At 40.1% G+C, this 15,113-nt stretch overlaps 1 protein-coding gene across 2 annotated transcripts in view; it reads left to right on the top strand.

The window, feature by feature from the left end:
• Positions 1–15,113, top strand: part of UNC13B (unc-13 homolog B) — a 105,430-nt gene that overhangs the window by 40,547 nt on the left and 49,770 nt on the right. For both annotated transcript variants that reach the window (XM_085303049.1, XM_085303050.1), the window contains exons 10-17: positions 147–262; positions 2,687–2,850; positions 5,376–5,526; positions 6,496–6,564; positions 9,350–9,439; positions 10,760–10,894; positions 11,721–11,854; positions 12,769–12,854. In XM_085303049.1, coding sequence (XP_085159175.1) covers positions 147–262; positions 2,687–2,850; positions 5,376–5,526; positions 6,496–6,564; positions 9,350–9,439; positions 10,760–10,894; positions 11,721–11,854; positions 12,769–12,854 — 945 coding nt within the window. The remainder of the gene's footprint in view (positions 1–146; positions 263–2,686; positions 2,851–5,375; positions 5,527–6,495; positions 6,565–9,349; positions 9,440–10,759; positions 10,895–11,720; positions 11,855–12,768; positions 12,855–15,113) is intronic.

A 15,113-nucleotide genomic window follows, 5' to 3' on the forward strand; every position in this document is an offset into this window, starting at 1 on the left:
GAGTCATAGTCAGCTTTCTCTGCAGTGATTCAGACCTCAGGTTCAGTCTGAATTTCCAGCAGTCTCTTTTCCCATGTTGACATCCCCAGATAGCTGTGCTCCATATGTGAAAAATGCACATAATTACTAATGCATTTTCCTTTTAGAGAAGAGAACAGATAAGTCTGCAGTGTCTGGGGCTATCCGCCTGCAAATCAGCGTGGAGATCAAAGGGGAGGAGAAAGTGGCTCCATATCACATTCAGTACACTTGCCTTCACGAGGTAAGGAGCTGTCTTCTCAGTCATTACCGTGTTCCTCCTTTCTGTTGAAGAAGCAATTTTCTGACCTTTATTTCCTTGAAATGTTCCTGCTTGCCCTAGATAAGCTATTTTTTTCCGGACTCCACAGCCCTGGAGACACACTGACTCACCAGACCTGTGCTTGTCAGGGAGGCAGGGGAGGCTCTAGGCTGTTTGCCCCGCACGCGAGTGCTGCCCACTTCGGCTGGTGTTGCAGCGCTCCGTCGTGCTGTCACAGCTGTGCTGCCCTTGTGCTAAGACCAGGCGTTAGTCCAGTTCAGAGCCCCCCCGCACAAGCATAACGTGGAATCTTCTGTGTTCCCGCAAGCAATGTTTTCAGCACATACAATACCTATGTTTTTCTTTAGGACAGGGCTACTCAAATGGCAGCCTCTAGCCCAGCTGTTTCACAAATAATGCTCATACTTTGTGGGTCCCAGACATGCAGCATTTCTGTGAGATGACAGCAAGCATTTCTTGCTGTTATCCCAATTTCTGATTGTAGTGAACAAAAGACATTGCATATCACTAATAGTGAGGAGCAGTTTCAGTGCATCACTGCAGTTTTCGTCTKGGCAGTCAGCATGTATTACATGATTCAGCAAAGCTCGTGCTTGAACTTAGTTGAATAACACAGGAAAAACTGAGTGGCACTACTATAAAGTAACTGCTAAGCTACAGGCCAGTGCCAAGTGTCCTGCAAATTTGCAGCTGAAAATGACGGGAAGTTCTTACTGCATCTGTATTTTGTGAGGTAGGAGAGTTGTAGAAAAGCTCTCAGTTTCCTCAGTAAAAAATGTAGTTAAGCTCAGCTACCTGAAAAAGGAAGAGTGACTATGTGAAAAAGAGTGACTATGTGAAAAGTTGAATTTTGCACCTTAACTGCCTTATGAGTTGTTCTGGTCTGGCTTTGACCCTGGCCACTGAGCCAGGTAGGTATGGGTGGCCTAGATTCCTCTGTTTTGCTGCGCTGCTGTAGGACCTATGAATGACTACTGAGGAATCAAACATGAGCTATGGTTACACGCTGCTGGTCTGGCTCAAAATGGACTAAGCTGAGTGGGCAGTGTTTTAGAAGTTGGAAGAAATTTAGAATGACAACCTGTGAGAACAACTAAAAAGGAAAAACCCTGTGTCAGAGAGAGATTCATGATGCCCAGTCTATTTATCAAAGATAAAGCAGGTGACAGAGTCAGTCTTTAAGTGCTTGAATGGAGAGTAGTAATCAGAGTCCCTTTACATGGTGGATAAAAATATCACAAGGTCCAGTGAAGTTTAAGCAAATTCAGATTAAAAGGGCAGATGTGTCACAGTGAGAAGCATTCAGCTATGGGAACAACTTATTTATTCAGATGCTGGGCTAGATGAGCCCTGTGTCTTTTGCCCTTACCAGAGAAGAGACAGATATTAGATGAACGCCAATTTTGTTTAGTAGTTTGTGCTGTGACCTTCAATATATAGTTGCTGTTGTTTTTAATTGAGTGACTACTTCTGTTTGTCAAGCTGTTTTGTTCTTTTTTTCCCCCCCTTCTAAGCATGCGTGATCACTTGCTTCCCCTTTTYTTCGCATTGCCCTCTTTCTAAGCATTGCCTTTCTGCATGGATTTATTTGTACATCATAAAATGAAAATGGTTTACACCTACAGTAATTTCATCAGGAGAAACAGCAGTGTAAAGCAGAGTCCAGCAGAGGACTAACTAAATCATAAGACTTTTGCATCCCTAACTGCAGGAAAGCAGCTCTCTGAAAGGCTGTTGAATCTGTAAGTGACATGAATTTGAGGATTACTGAGAAACCTGAACTGGGTGTGCAATTTCTGCACAGCAATGATAGATGAAAGCTTTCCCAGTGTTCCTAGATAAAGTGAAAGGTCATGATGAATAATAATGCAGGGGTCTAGTTGTTGAGGGTCCTACTACTTTGAAAAAAATCTGTTTGGGCTGTTTTCCTGTATAAAATAATTTAGGGTCCTTACTCTCAGAAAAAAAATCTGTTCAGACTGTTCTGTATAAAAATAATTATAAAGCTGATGAAGAACTGTTACATCAGCTAGTTTAAATAGCTTGTCCATGTTAAGCCATTTCTTTCTGAGGACAGAAATGTGTAGGTTTCAGGAAACTAATTAGTCCGTTATTTCACTTCATTGAAGCACTCCTCCGTATCATTCACAAAGTCTGGTGGGTAAAATGGTTGGTATGCACGTGAAAAATCTGGCTGGGAACACTCAAAGAAAAACAAGTCAAAGCAGAAAAATGACTCTGCAGGCAGAGAGGAAGGAAAGAGGAAGGGGAAGGATACTTACCTTCAGTGGCTGCTCTCTCAGGGCGTTTCCAAGCTGGACAACAAAACTCACTTGGAGGCTTCAGCAACTTCACATATAATTTAATTCTTGTTTTGTATTTCAGAACCTCTTCCACCATCTCACAGATGTGCAAGGGAATGGGGTGGTGAAGATCCCTGATGCCAAAGGAGATGATGCCTGGAAGGTGTATTTTGATGAGACAGCTCAAGAGATAGTGGACGAATTTGCAATGCGTTATGGCATTGAATCAATATACCAGGCCATGACGTAAGATGCCTTTTGTATGGTCCGTAGTGCAAATGTTCAGTCTAACTAACTGATGTGACTTTTCTGAGTGTGAAGGCTGAATCTGGTTGGTAATGAGAGAATTGGTATTGCCAGCTGTTCCTTTGGGGGATTACTGTGAGCAGGAAGAGACTGGCATCTCTGAATCACTACTCTTCAAAATCTAGAAATTAATGTCTGAAAGTGCTGGAATTAGGCACCTGTCGGACCTTTAAAATGAATTCTRAGGAGTCATACCAACCTCAGTAGTGTAAATGGCTGTACTTTATTATTGATAATGAGCCATTTTTGTCTTAAGATTCTAAAATCTCTGTTTGAACACTGTCATATTAAAAAGATATTGTCCAAGGATCTTGGTAGTTTTCTGGTGGTGTAGGAAGGGAAGAGGTTTTGTGAAGGCGTTAATCCTGCAAGTCCATTATGGCAATTGATACAGTCCTATGAAATCGCTACTTTCGCAGATGCTGCTGGSAACTAGCTGTCTGCAGGAAGTTTGAGTATGGATCTACTGATTTGTACTGTTTGGAGTTAAGCTAATATAATTCTTGCTCTTTGAGAGCATTTTATTGGTAACTGTACTTGAACTTGGGTTTGAGATTAGTCCTTCTTTTAGAGACTAGTAGTACTACACTTAGCTCATTTCTTGTTTCAAATGTAGTATTAAATGTAGCAGAGTAAWAAAAAAAAAAAAAAGTCCACATCTGAAGCTGAAAGCTTTGTTTTTGAGTCAGCCTAAGGTTCTTGGACTAGTTATGATCYGCACTTATGTCTTCTTGCAAGCACCCTTCTACCTGTTGATTTAAGCCAAAATAGAAAGAAATTGCTGAAATTATTGAAATGCCTGCCATGGCTAGATGTTCTTGTGGAGGGTTTATAACTGCAATTAGGCTACCAGCACATTGTGGATATTATTTTTTCAAGGATTTTTGTAACAGTAAAAAACAGGGTTTGTGTGTGGGGAAAACAGGTCTTTCAGAGACATTTGTTTAAAGATGAAAAAAACAACTGGAAAGAGGGACATCATTATTTTGTAGACTTATAGAAAGATAATAGGTTGGAAGGGACCTTTGGAGGTCGTCTTTCTTGCTCATAGCAGGGCTGTGGATCAGGTTGTTCAGRGTCTGGTTCAGTTTGTTGAAAATCTCAAAGGATTGTGAACCACTGTCTCTCTCCCCCTCTCTCTTATGAGGACAGGAACTTTCTGGGGAAGAGATTCAGAAAAGTCAGAAAAACATAGTCGGAATTTTCTGTGCTGCAACGGCTGCATGTTGCCTCTTGTCTTTTTACTCTAAGATACTGTATCTGTCTCCATCTTCTTGCTAACCCTGTCTGCTAATTAATGAAGATATCAGTTAGATCCCTGCTATTTAACCCTTTTCTTCCTCAAGCTAAACAAAAGTGTTTGATACGCCCTTATTGATCCATCTCAGTCTTTATTTACCCACAGAGTGCCTAAATGACCCCTTGGTACATAGGTATCGTGTAGCTAGCAAGCTAACACTGAGGCATCAGTATCATGTTGTTATCTGAAATACTGGTTTGTGAAGTTGTGTGAAATCCTCTCCTYGGAACCTTTTTGATTATAATTATTTGCAGGGTAACTTGCACAAAATCTTATGTCTGTAATCAGCTCCATGAGGAGAAAGCTACATTTAGAAAATTGTTGCCAAATTTKGTTTGGGAGGTTTGTAAGGATTTTTGCACAGAGAATTACTAAAATGTTGCCCAACTCTCCTGTCTGTTGGAATGAATTTCACTTGCCTTTTCACATATCAGCCTTCTTAAGCTTTGTTTTTTTTTTTCCTTCATGTCTAACAGATTTCCTTTGATTGTTTAATCATTTCACAAGCCCAAATGCTTCTGGAATAACTTTGAGATTTCCTGCAGGAGGGTTCCTTGCACTTTAATGAGAACAATTAAATGAGAAAATGCAAATGAGCCTGTGCCCTTCCTGCAGGATAGAAGGGTTAGCCCTAAAGAGTCGAGTATCAGCATGGCACACAACTACTAGTGTGTGATCTCGCTGTGCTCAAGTGCTTTGCAACTGCTGCTACCTCATGTCACCTCAGAAGTTGTGGCTGCCTCAAGGAGCAGTAAAATGTATAGTAATCTTCTTGTGTCAGACTTGACTCTTACCATTGACGCTGGGACCCAAGCTATCACATAATCATAAGCTACTGACAATAAATTGTTGAGAAGAGAAGCTATTTTATGGTGTGGAATGGGCTGTAGTAAAGGGGTTGTTTCTATAATATTTATTGTTTTGATGGTATCTTTCTGAAAAACTCTAAGGTGCTGGAGATGCACTAGAAGGGAGAAAGCATAATTTGTATATGTAGGAATTGCATGTATGACTTGATCTGTGCAGGGTGCTAAGTAGAGCCATGTGGCTGTTAAAGGGGTAGGAAACCGTGGGCTGAGAGTTGGTTCTGGACACTGTAGGCAGAAAATGAAGTTGTGCTATACAAAAGAGACCAGAATGACCAGGACTGTCTTCTGTATTGCAGGCACTTTGCATGTCTCTCCTCCAAATACATGTGCCCAGGAGTGCCAGCTGTGATGAGCACCTTACTTGCCAATATCAATGCTTACTATGCGCACACAACTGCCTCCACGAATGTGTCTGCTTCGGACCGTTTTGCAGCCTCCAATTTTGGGGTGTGTTTCAGTGTTCGGTAATGTTAGAGCTGCACTTGTTTGATTTGCCTATGGCATTTCTGCCTTTCAATAAAGAATGAGCTCTGTTTAAGATAYATTAGATCTGTGAGGAGCTTTAAGCTGTGGAGCTCTTCTAGACAAAGCAGAACCCGGTTTATTGTCATCTGCRCAGTTTTAGATATTTGTCAGCGTAATGCATTGTGGTGTTTACTCTTTGTGTTCAAATTGCACTGGAGCACAGATGGTATGTAAATGAGCAAACTGTATTAAACTCCATGTGGTGATGCTGTTGATAAAATATACCGTGCAATCTGATGGTTTCAGAACTTTATTTTTAAAAACAACAACTGCTTGAAGGAGAGGGGGGGAAAGAAAGTCTGACCCCTAATGGTTCAGCTCTTTCATGTAATATGTGGTGGAGTTGAGCACACTGGGAAAGTATCTGCAGTAACTCGAATTCCCCTGGTGGACAGAGAATACATACATTTGAACGAGGAGACATTCACAATGCAAAACCAGGATCTAGTGGAGAGACCTGACTCCAAGAAGATAGTTGTAGTCACAGAATACCTGTAATACTCGTCACTGAGCTAATGCGTAAGATCTCGGATCTGTCGTTGCTCCGCAGTAGACCTTTTTATGCTGRTTCCTTTGCTCACCTCTGAACAATTTCTCTAAAATATAAGCTTAACGTAAATCGTATTCTAGATATCAGGGTTATTTTGTTATATGTCTACTTTGAAATGATAATGGAGTATTTTTCCAAAACTTCTAGTRTTTTACAAGCATCAAAAATAATTACAGTGTAACAGCAAATCRAGGAATCCAAAGAAAATACTGTTTGCACAATACAGTTTCCTCCCACTCTCCYGAGATCAGACACTAAGTCTTTGATATCTTGCTTCTTACTCTGAGCATTGATTGGACAGTGATGATATGTGATGTTTATTGGTGTTTTCTGCTTGACAGAAAGAACGATTTGTGAAACTTCTGGACCAGCTCCATAATTCACTTCGCATTGATCTTTCGATGTACAGGGTAAGTGTCAGTAAGCAGAATCTTTTCAGTAATTCGCATGGGCAGAGGGGAAACATACAGCTTGGGTTTTTCTTTTATGTCTGAATGTATGTATGTTTGGGTAATTTCTGTGTCCTATGGAACTGTCGTGATCAGCTTGTTGCTCAGATGTATAATTCTGGTTTCCTGGATAGCACTTAAACCATATTTCTTCTTGCATTATAACTAGCTCAAGACTTCTGAAATAATTTAAAAATTGTAAACGATACATATCTCTACTGTCTCAGAAATGTAAGTTGAATTCTTTTGAATTAAATCCTCTTTGGCTACTTCAGGCATAAACTACAAAGGGAAAACACAGACGCATTCTCACTTAGAAAGACAGGAATCTTTCAGGGGATCCGCAGCCATGTTGTAGGTATTTTAGATCTGGTAAACTCTATTCACTGTCCCTGTCTCTGGATCTATAAGATGTGCTCTAAGGTTAGGATCTCATTTAGAGGTATAGAGGAAGATGAGTTTCAAACATTGGTGTCAGCCTATCAGGCTGCTTAAACCCTCTAGTTTCTTTCAGTGCTACTCCAGAGCCAACRTAGTCTTGCCATGTGACTTGGCTTCCCCCTCCTCTTTTAATTCCTTCCTGGAGAGGATAGCAAGGAAGCAGGAGCATAGGAGCTCTTGTATATATTCTATTTTTCTTATTTTTATGAAATACACTAATTACAAGTTTTTGTAAAGAAACAGGAGTTCTGGAAGCATTTTAGTGACCCCTCAGCCTTGTGGCTGAGGGGGTAGTAGATGTAGTCATCTGCTGAGATGTAGTCAGCATTTAGGCTCAGTGAAGTCTCTGCTCCTGAGTATAGAGAGGAATGGTATTGCGCTCAAATACCCTTTCTCAGTTCAAATGAAAGTCCTCTCCTTTTGTCATAGTTTCCTTCAGAAGCCTCCTCCTTACCTTCTTGGCCCCCATGTGAGAGTGGAAAAATCTCTTGATATTTAGCAGTAGCTARTAACTCCAGCTATGAACTGAATGGCCCTGGCTTGTTTGGGATATTGAGTTTCCTCTTCTTGGCAGGGGAGATGTTGGGATAATTCTGAGCTGTTCAATACCTGTGTCAACAAAAATACAGCAGATAGTGACTAATGCTGCTTCACTGAAACTTTTTAAAAATGTTGGCAAAATACCAGCTTTGATTTAAAAATAATTAAATAAATCATATTCTGGGTGGTTCTTCTAACTGAAACACAACAAAATGTACAGAGAAGGGAAACATGAGCAGACTAAGAGGAGGAATGCATTAGGAAGACAAACAGGGACAGAAGGGCAAGGCACAAAAAACAAGATAAAAGGGATGTTGTATAATGAGCTATTTTATAAGTACATTACTAGTAAGGCAAGGTCCAAAGAGCACACTGATCCACTGTATAGCAGAGGAAGAGTTACCAGCACATGGCAACAAGAAGCTATTATGTTGGTCCCTTTCTGCTTGGTCTTCAATAAAAACTGCATTCATATGTGGACAAACAAGAAAGAGCTTAGATAAGGACTAGGAAAGATTAGTATGCTTTAAATAATTTACAGGTTATCAGATTGGTAGTATATTAAAGAATGGGCTGAAGCCATCTGAGACCTGCTAGTGATTATTTTAAGATCCCTGAATGGCAGGTTAAGTTCTGGAAGACCAGAAAAGGGATTCCAGTTTCCAGTTTTAAAAAGAGGCAATGGCAATTTACAATTCAAGTTACCCGAATTAAGATTCCTCTCACTCCAATATTTAAATAACAAGCTATTCATAAGCGCTTATAAGAAAATAATGAATAACCAGGAATGTGAATTTGTCAAAAAGAAAGTGTCAATAGTTTTTGAATGGGCAAATATGAGGACCCTAGGCAAATGCAGTTGCTATTTGCTATATATTAGCAAAATATTGCTAATATTTTTGCTATTACTGTAGCAAAAGCAGCACATCAACTGGAATGTAAGGCTCCTCAGCATGGTCTTAACATTGTGAAAGGACAGAGGAGGGGAAAAGTGGGAATGCAGGAAAGGGAATGGTACCTGAAGTCTTAAATCTGTTGCAGGAATTAGCATGTTGCATTGGGGGTGTGTATATTATGTATTCAGCACATCTAAAAAGTGTGTGTGTGTGTGCAGTTCTGGAAAGGGACAATGGCACTTTTAATTTTAGTGGAACTCAGAGTGGAAGGAGAAACAACCATTATGGACAGCAGGGTGTTAACGTAAAATAAGTGTGTTGAGCAGAGGAGGCAGTGAAGGTCAAATGCTTGTGCTGGCAGATTAGGTCTTACAGGGGACCGAATGATTAAGTTAACTTCTTAGTGTGCAGTGCTCATTCATTTTCTTCTCAATCCACCTTAGTCTTCTGGAGAGGCTGCGAATATACTGTACCTTTTGGTGTGTCAGAAGAGAAGTCCAAAGCTGAGCAGGGAGCCTGAAAAGGAAAGGACTAGCCCAGCGGCTAGGCAGGAGGCCAGGTGGTGGTGAAGGTGGTGAGGCTGTTGCTCGCAGCCTGCTCATCCTGGGGCCGAGGGAAAGCCTCCTTTCTCTCAGGGCTGTTAGTCTCCTGGCATCCACAAAACACCGCATCCATATGAGAAGCTATTAAATTAAGCAAACAGATGAGCTCCTGCAATAAAAGGCCTTATTTATTGAGCATTGTTTTGACTGGTACAAGCTTCTTGAACAGGAAATGTTTCCAAGACACTTTCTCTATTTAGAACATGCTTGAAGCTTTGCAGGGTTCTGACTGTGCTTTCCAACATGATTTCCCTTTTATGTCAACAGAACAACTTCCCAGCCAGCAGCCGTGAACGGCTGCAGGACCTGAAGTCTACAGTGGATTTGTTGACCAGCATCACTTTCTTCAGGATGAAGGTAGTGCTCTGGATGGGAATGGGAATGAAATTTCTGTAGCTTTGCAGCAGGAGCTGATTTTCCACTTTTAAACTATTATTTCATACCATTCATTTAGTTCTCCACTATTACAAGGTCAGTATAAGACCTGCATTGTGTTTCAAACATCCATATTTTATTTTTATATCACTCTGTGTTGTTTGACAAAGATGCTCTTTTTTCCATAGGGTTTTTGAGTCACAAAYATGGCACAAATTTGCCTTTTTGTGTTGTGTTATTTTGTTAATAACATCAGGAAGCTTTTCTGTAAAATTGTCTATATCATTTAGTTGTCACAACCATCTTCACCATCTTTTATCAAGTAAATATTTTTAAATTTCTTTCTTGGAGGGTAAGATACTGAAATAAGATAGTATTCATCAGCAAAGACCCAAGAGAGTTTTTGTGTATCTTAATGTCCCTGCCTTGTATTTAAGTTTATTGTTTTGGCAACAAGTAATGAGATTATTTTTAACTCTTGATTTCTGTTTCTATACTACTTTTTTAAAACTTCTGCAGTTTTTTAGAAGTTTTCATTCATACAACATGTATTATTGAATGTTTGGTTTATAGAAATCCTCTGAAAAGTTGAGAGGAGGTGACAATAGCAAAATTGTCTCAGGATGTAGTTGTATTCTCAGGATGGTGCATGCRTATCTGTTGTAGTTTCAAAGTAGACCTGTAATGTTTTTCTAAGTAATGTAACAATGAAATAAAAAAACTGATGTTGTAAGAGGAGAATAGAGTATCACTTGGCATGTCACTAAGGGTTCTGGTGTGCTTTAAAATTCAGTGAAGCTGGTGAAGGAGAAGGCCCTTGAAGAAAGGTATTGTATTTAAAGGAATGCGAGTGTTTGGTCTTCAGTAAGACTTTCCAAATCAGACGTAGTGTGCTCTGATAGTRTGTCTCATGTTCTTCCAGTGGTTGAAAAGAAGGTTCTCTGACATTATAGCAAAATCATGGAATCAGTAAATCCTTTAAGTTTAGCAGAAATTATGTGCACCTAACTCAGACTTTCCAAACTAAACCACATAATTTATGTATTCTGAAGAACTTTCCTTGGCTCTTCAAAATCTCTCTTATGCTCCGAATGATCCTACTGATGTTGTCATTCTTGTTTTATAGCTGGGGAGGCAAGCCAGAGACACTCATACATGGCTTAGGTCATTGACACTGCAAGTTGTGGAAAGCAAATTTGCTGAGTCCTGGGTAGTTCCCARACTGGTGTCTTGTTCTTATTCCAATTTAAGAACGCTACTTTGGCTTTTTTTGTWGTTTTTTTTTGTGCTGTCTCCTCACAGGTTCAAGAGCTGCAGAGCCCACCTCGAGCTAGCCAAGTAGTAAAGGACTGCGTAAAAGCTTGCCTGAACTCCACCTATGAGTACATTTTCAACAATTGTCATGAGCTCTACAGTCGCGAGTACCAGACCGATCCTGTGAGTAATGGATAAGCAGGCAGAAATCCAAGCTTCTACTTTGCTTAAGATGATAATGAGGATACTAATTAATACAAAAAGCCAGAACAAAATTATGTGGCGTGTAATCTTCTGAATGTACAAAACTTGTAATCAATTAATGAGCACTGATTAGCAAGTGGAGGATGATAATTGTTTCACACTAAGAAATTGCTCTGCCATTCATTTTACTAGCCTCAGCTATTTTATTTTGTGAGCGGATATTTCTGAAGGGAAGGTTTGATGCAACATTCAGTCTGCAAAACCTAATTAGTGTGTAGACTTATCAAGGAAACTGTGTTTAGTTTAGATAAACCTCAAGGAGTGAAGTTTTACCTTGTTTGCTGGCACCCATTGTCCTGCACTGGGCTTAGGTACCTCTAGCCCCAAATTTTTCTCAGATCCCTGAAAGCTCTACTGCTCATTGTTCAGTAAAGTGCACAGAATGTGTTAACATAGATATATTAGTCAACATAAGTAACTAACGTGTAAGTAGTTGCAACTAGCTTAGAGAAAAAGATGTCTTGGCAAGTTTGCCCTAGCTTGAGTGCTCTTGGTGTGGTACATGGCAAAAGGAGGATTGTGTCTGGCTTTGAGGACACCAGTTAGGGACATGGTTTGCATGTTACTGTGTTTTTTATTAGGTCCAGGAAGCTGCAGGGAGATGTTAATAATTTTAAACTCTTTGGAAGAAAATGCCCAAATGCGCTTCATGTTAGGAGTTTGTAAGGAACACAGTGATCTATATTTTTCAGCTTTTTCTTTCCCCTTTAAACTTATACTTGGTTTCCAATGGCTTCTTTCCCAGAACAAAAATCAGGACCTTCCTCCTGAGGAACAAGGCCCCAGCATCAGGAACCTGGATTTCTGGCCCAAACTCATCACTTTGATAGTTTCTATCATAGAAGAGGACAAAAATTCTTATACTCCAGTCCTGAATCAGTAAGAAGCTTCCATGTCCTTTATGGCTAATGCTAGTAGCAGTCTCTGTGTGTTCTGCTTTATTTGTTAAACTACTTTCTATCTCTTCTGTCACTTGTGTATTTATAGAAGTACTTATCTTGTCTGTCTGTCTTTCTGTCTTATTTGTCTCTGTCTATATAAATAACTTTTTGATTGGGATGAAGAGTTTCAAAAGGTTCATTTACGATGACGTTCGAACACAAACACCCTGATTATTACAATCCTGAACTCAGGGAGGCAACTGAAAATGGGGTGAGAGTTGTTGGTTTTTTGTTTTGGGGGTTTGGGATTTTTTTGTTGAGCAGTTCTGGGATGCATATTAATGCGCACATGATGCCATGGTGACAGTGCTTTACACTGTGATTTAGGAACATGGTATTAAGTGCTGCGCTGGGAGACTACATTGGGTGGGCTTGGCATAGCATTGCAAAGAAATCTGCAGCTGATCTGAATAACCAGCAAATGCTCCTCCAACATTCCCATAGGGCACGAGAGAGAGATGTGACATTATATTATACATGAAGGAATGGATTTTGCCCTAGAGGTTGTGGATTTAACGCCTGATCCATGTTTGCCTGCCACCAGTGCCTTGTAATTCTAGATAGAAAAAACCTGGAATGTGGACAAGAAAGAGAAACAGGTGTAAATGTATTGAGGTCACATTAGTAAAGTTATTGCATATGTCTGTTTTAGGAGAGGCATCCAGTGGCTGGCTAGCTGAGCTAAAACCAGTCTCAACCAGTCCATGATCTCCAAAATCCACCTGATTCTCTCTAGGATGAAAGCAGTGTCTGTAATGTTGAGCCTTTCAGCTTAAAGTTTAGCTCAGAACTAAATGAAGAAGAGCCCCTTTCTCTGAAATGTACTAAAGCCTTTCCCAAATGTCCCCCCAGATTTCCTCAAGAGCTTGCTGTTGGGAAGATCAGTGCAGAGGTCATGTGGAGTCTTTTCGCTCAGGATATGAAATATGCCATGGAAGGTAAGAGGATTTCTCTGCTAGCTGACTTGTTCTTGCTGATCTGTTATTCTACATCCATTTGGTGTAAATTAGGCTTAAGCAAATTAGTTGTACCTCTGTTTGGAGCAGGATTTTCTAATGTTTTGTTTGTGGACAGCTSCTCTATGGAGACAATTCAGACTGAAAGCTGCATGGTTGACTCCAGGGGGTCTAGACTTGTGTGTCAGGCTGTGTTGCAAGCTGTTGATAGTCATCCTAGCTGGTTTAAAATAAGGAATTCACCTTGGCCTTAGGACATGATGCCATAGAACAGCAGCAGCTTCTTCCTGCAGCATACTGAGATAGGAAGGGTTGGAGAAGTAGGTGGGCTCTGGGTTGTACCATGGCTGCACTTCTCTGTATGATACAGTGTAAGTTTTATCTAAGAGATGGGCAGAAATGTGCTGCTAAAACAAACCCTACTGCAGACATACGCGTCTTTAATAAATCTTTGCATAATCCTAGCAGACTCCTAGCAAAGGAGGAATTTACACTTTCTGAAAATAATTAGGCATGCAGAGGCCACCRAACTCCTAGAAAGAAATTTTGCCATTTGAAGTATTCTTCTTAGTCTATTACAGGGTCTGAATATGATTTTTATATTAGTTTGCAGAGGGCAGAGAGCTTCTTACAAGGTTCAGAGAGCATCCACCTCCAACTGTCTCTGCAGTGGGAGCTGTTTTCTCAGTATTTTGCAGTGTCAGGTCTTTACAATTGTCTGTAAGGTGCCAGTCTGATAAAATAGAAATGCCTGTTCTGTCTGCATGCTGGCTGTAGTTCTTATTCCAAAAACAAAGTTGCTACTTTTGGTCACTCACAAGATTACCATCAGTCCATTTGCTCCCGGTCTGCTCTAAGCTCCTTTGTAGGACTAACAGCCCATTAAGCTCTTATTTCAGACTGTTAGAAAAAAGCTGCTGCCAGCTAAGAGAGTTTCCTGCATGTTGTTCTGTAGAAACAGTCTTGGGGGCTTGCTCTGCAAGTGAAGAGTATAGACTTCATCTATTTTTCAGTCTCTATTAACATAACAGGGCTAGAAACTGCTGTGGACACTCTTTCCCAGGCTTGACTTGAGCAGGCTGCAGGTCTAGATGAAGTATTATCAGTTCTGTGTTAGGAAATTTTTAAATATGTTTGTACCGCACAGCATCTTTGTCCTATGGGGTTGTGTTAATCTAAGAATAGACATTATGAACATGGGGCTATGCTCTTCTAACTGTATTGAAGAGTCTCTTTTGTAATGACTGGGTCTGCTGGCTCAGGTGTAAGAGATAAGGCAGCTGTGATTACTTTATGTTCAGTTTCCCTAAAAAACATTTGCTCCTGTAAACCCTTTTGGCTCCTCTCTCCGTTTTATCCTCCCTTCAGGAAATCATAAYGCATTTTACTCTTCTACATGTTCAAAGTACCATATCTTCCTCCTTTCCCAATAGCCTTGAGAATTGTATCTCTATGGATCTATTGCTGACTCTTTTTGCTGAGATTCCCATTCTCCATTGCATCTAAACTGTAGCTGCCAAAAGTTGTACTGATTTTATCTGTATCTGACTGAATCTGACTACTCCCCACTTTTAAATGTCTCCATTAGCTTGTCAGCACCCAAGCTCACTTTGCCTCCTGGATTTGGCTTTGGATTTCTCTGTTCATATCTTATACCTTGTCCCCTTTGTCCATATCAGTGACTGTCTACTATTGTGCATCTGGGTTTATTTTTGTTTTTTTCTGCCATCCGTCTGTTTGCATGTGAGCTTAAGAAAAGGATTGGCATGATGTTTCCACTTGTGAGTTCATCAGTGCATAGCAAACACTTGCTAAAACAGYATATATCATAAGAGCTTCCCTGTTCAGAATATTTCTTGCTGGGAAAGGTTGATGCGAAGTCAGCTAATGGATAGGGAAGGGTTTGCATTTTGAACTAAAGATGAAAAACTGGATGGTGTATGGATTCGTAACATATCTATGCAAGTCCTGTAGGAGAGTTGAGCGTTGGTAGAGTGTATGTTGTTTTGTGTCTCTTCCAACTATATATTTGAGAGATCCTCAAGGTATAGAGTTCTATTTGAGGCAAGAGTGATTTTCCCAATCCCTTGCTTTCCCAAAACTTCAAAGATAACCTTCAGAGCAAGCTTACAATAATTCATTTACAGGTGTCACTATCCAACTTTTAAATACAGATATTTGGATTAGCTCACTGCATTTTTCTTTTTTTTTTTTTTCTTTCTTTTTTTTTTTTTTTTTTTT

Source organism: Rhea americana, unplaced genomic scaffold (assembly GCF_003343005.1).
Source record: "Rhea americana isolate MKP2758 unplaced genomic scaffold, rheAme1 scaffold_196, whole genome shotgun sequence".
NCBI classification, from domain to species: domain Eukaryota; kingdom Metazoa; phylum Chordata; class Aves; order Rheiformes; family Rheidae; genus Rhea; species Rhea americana.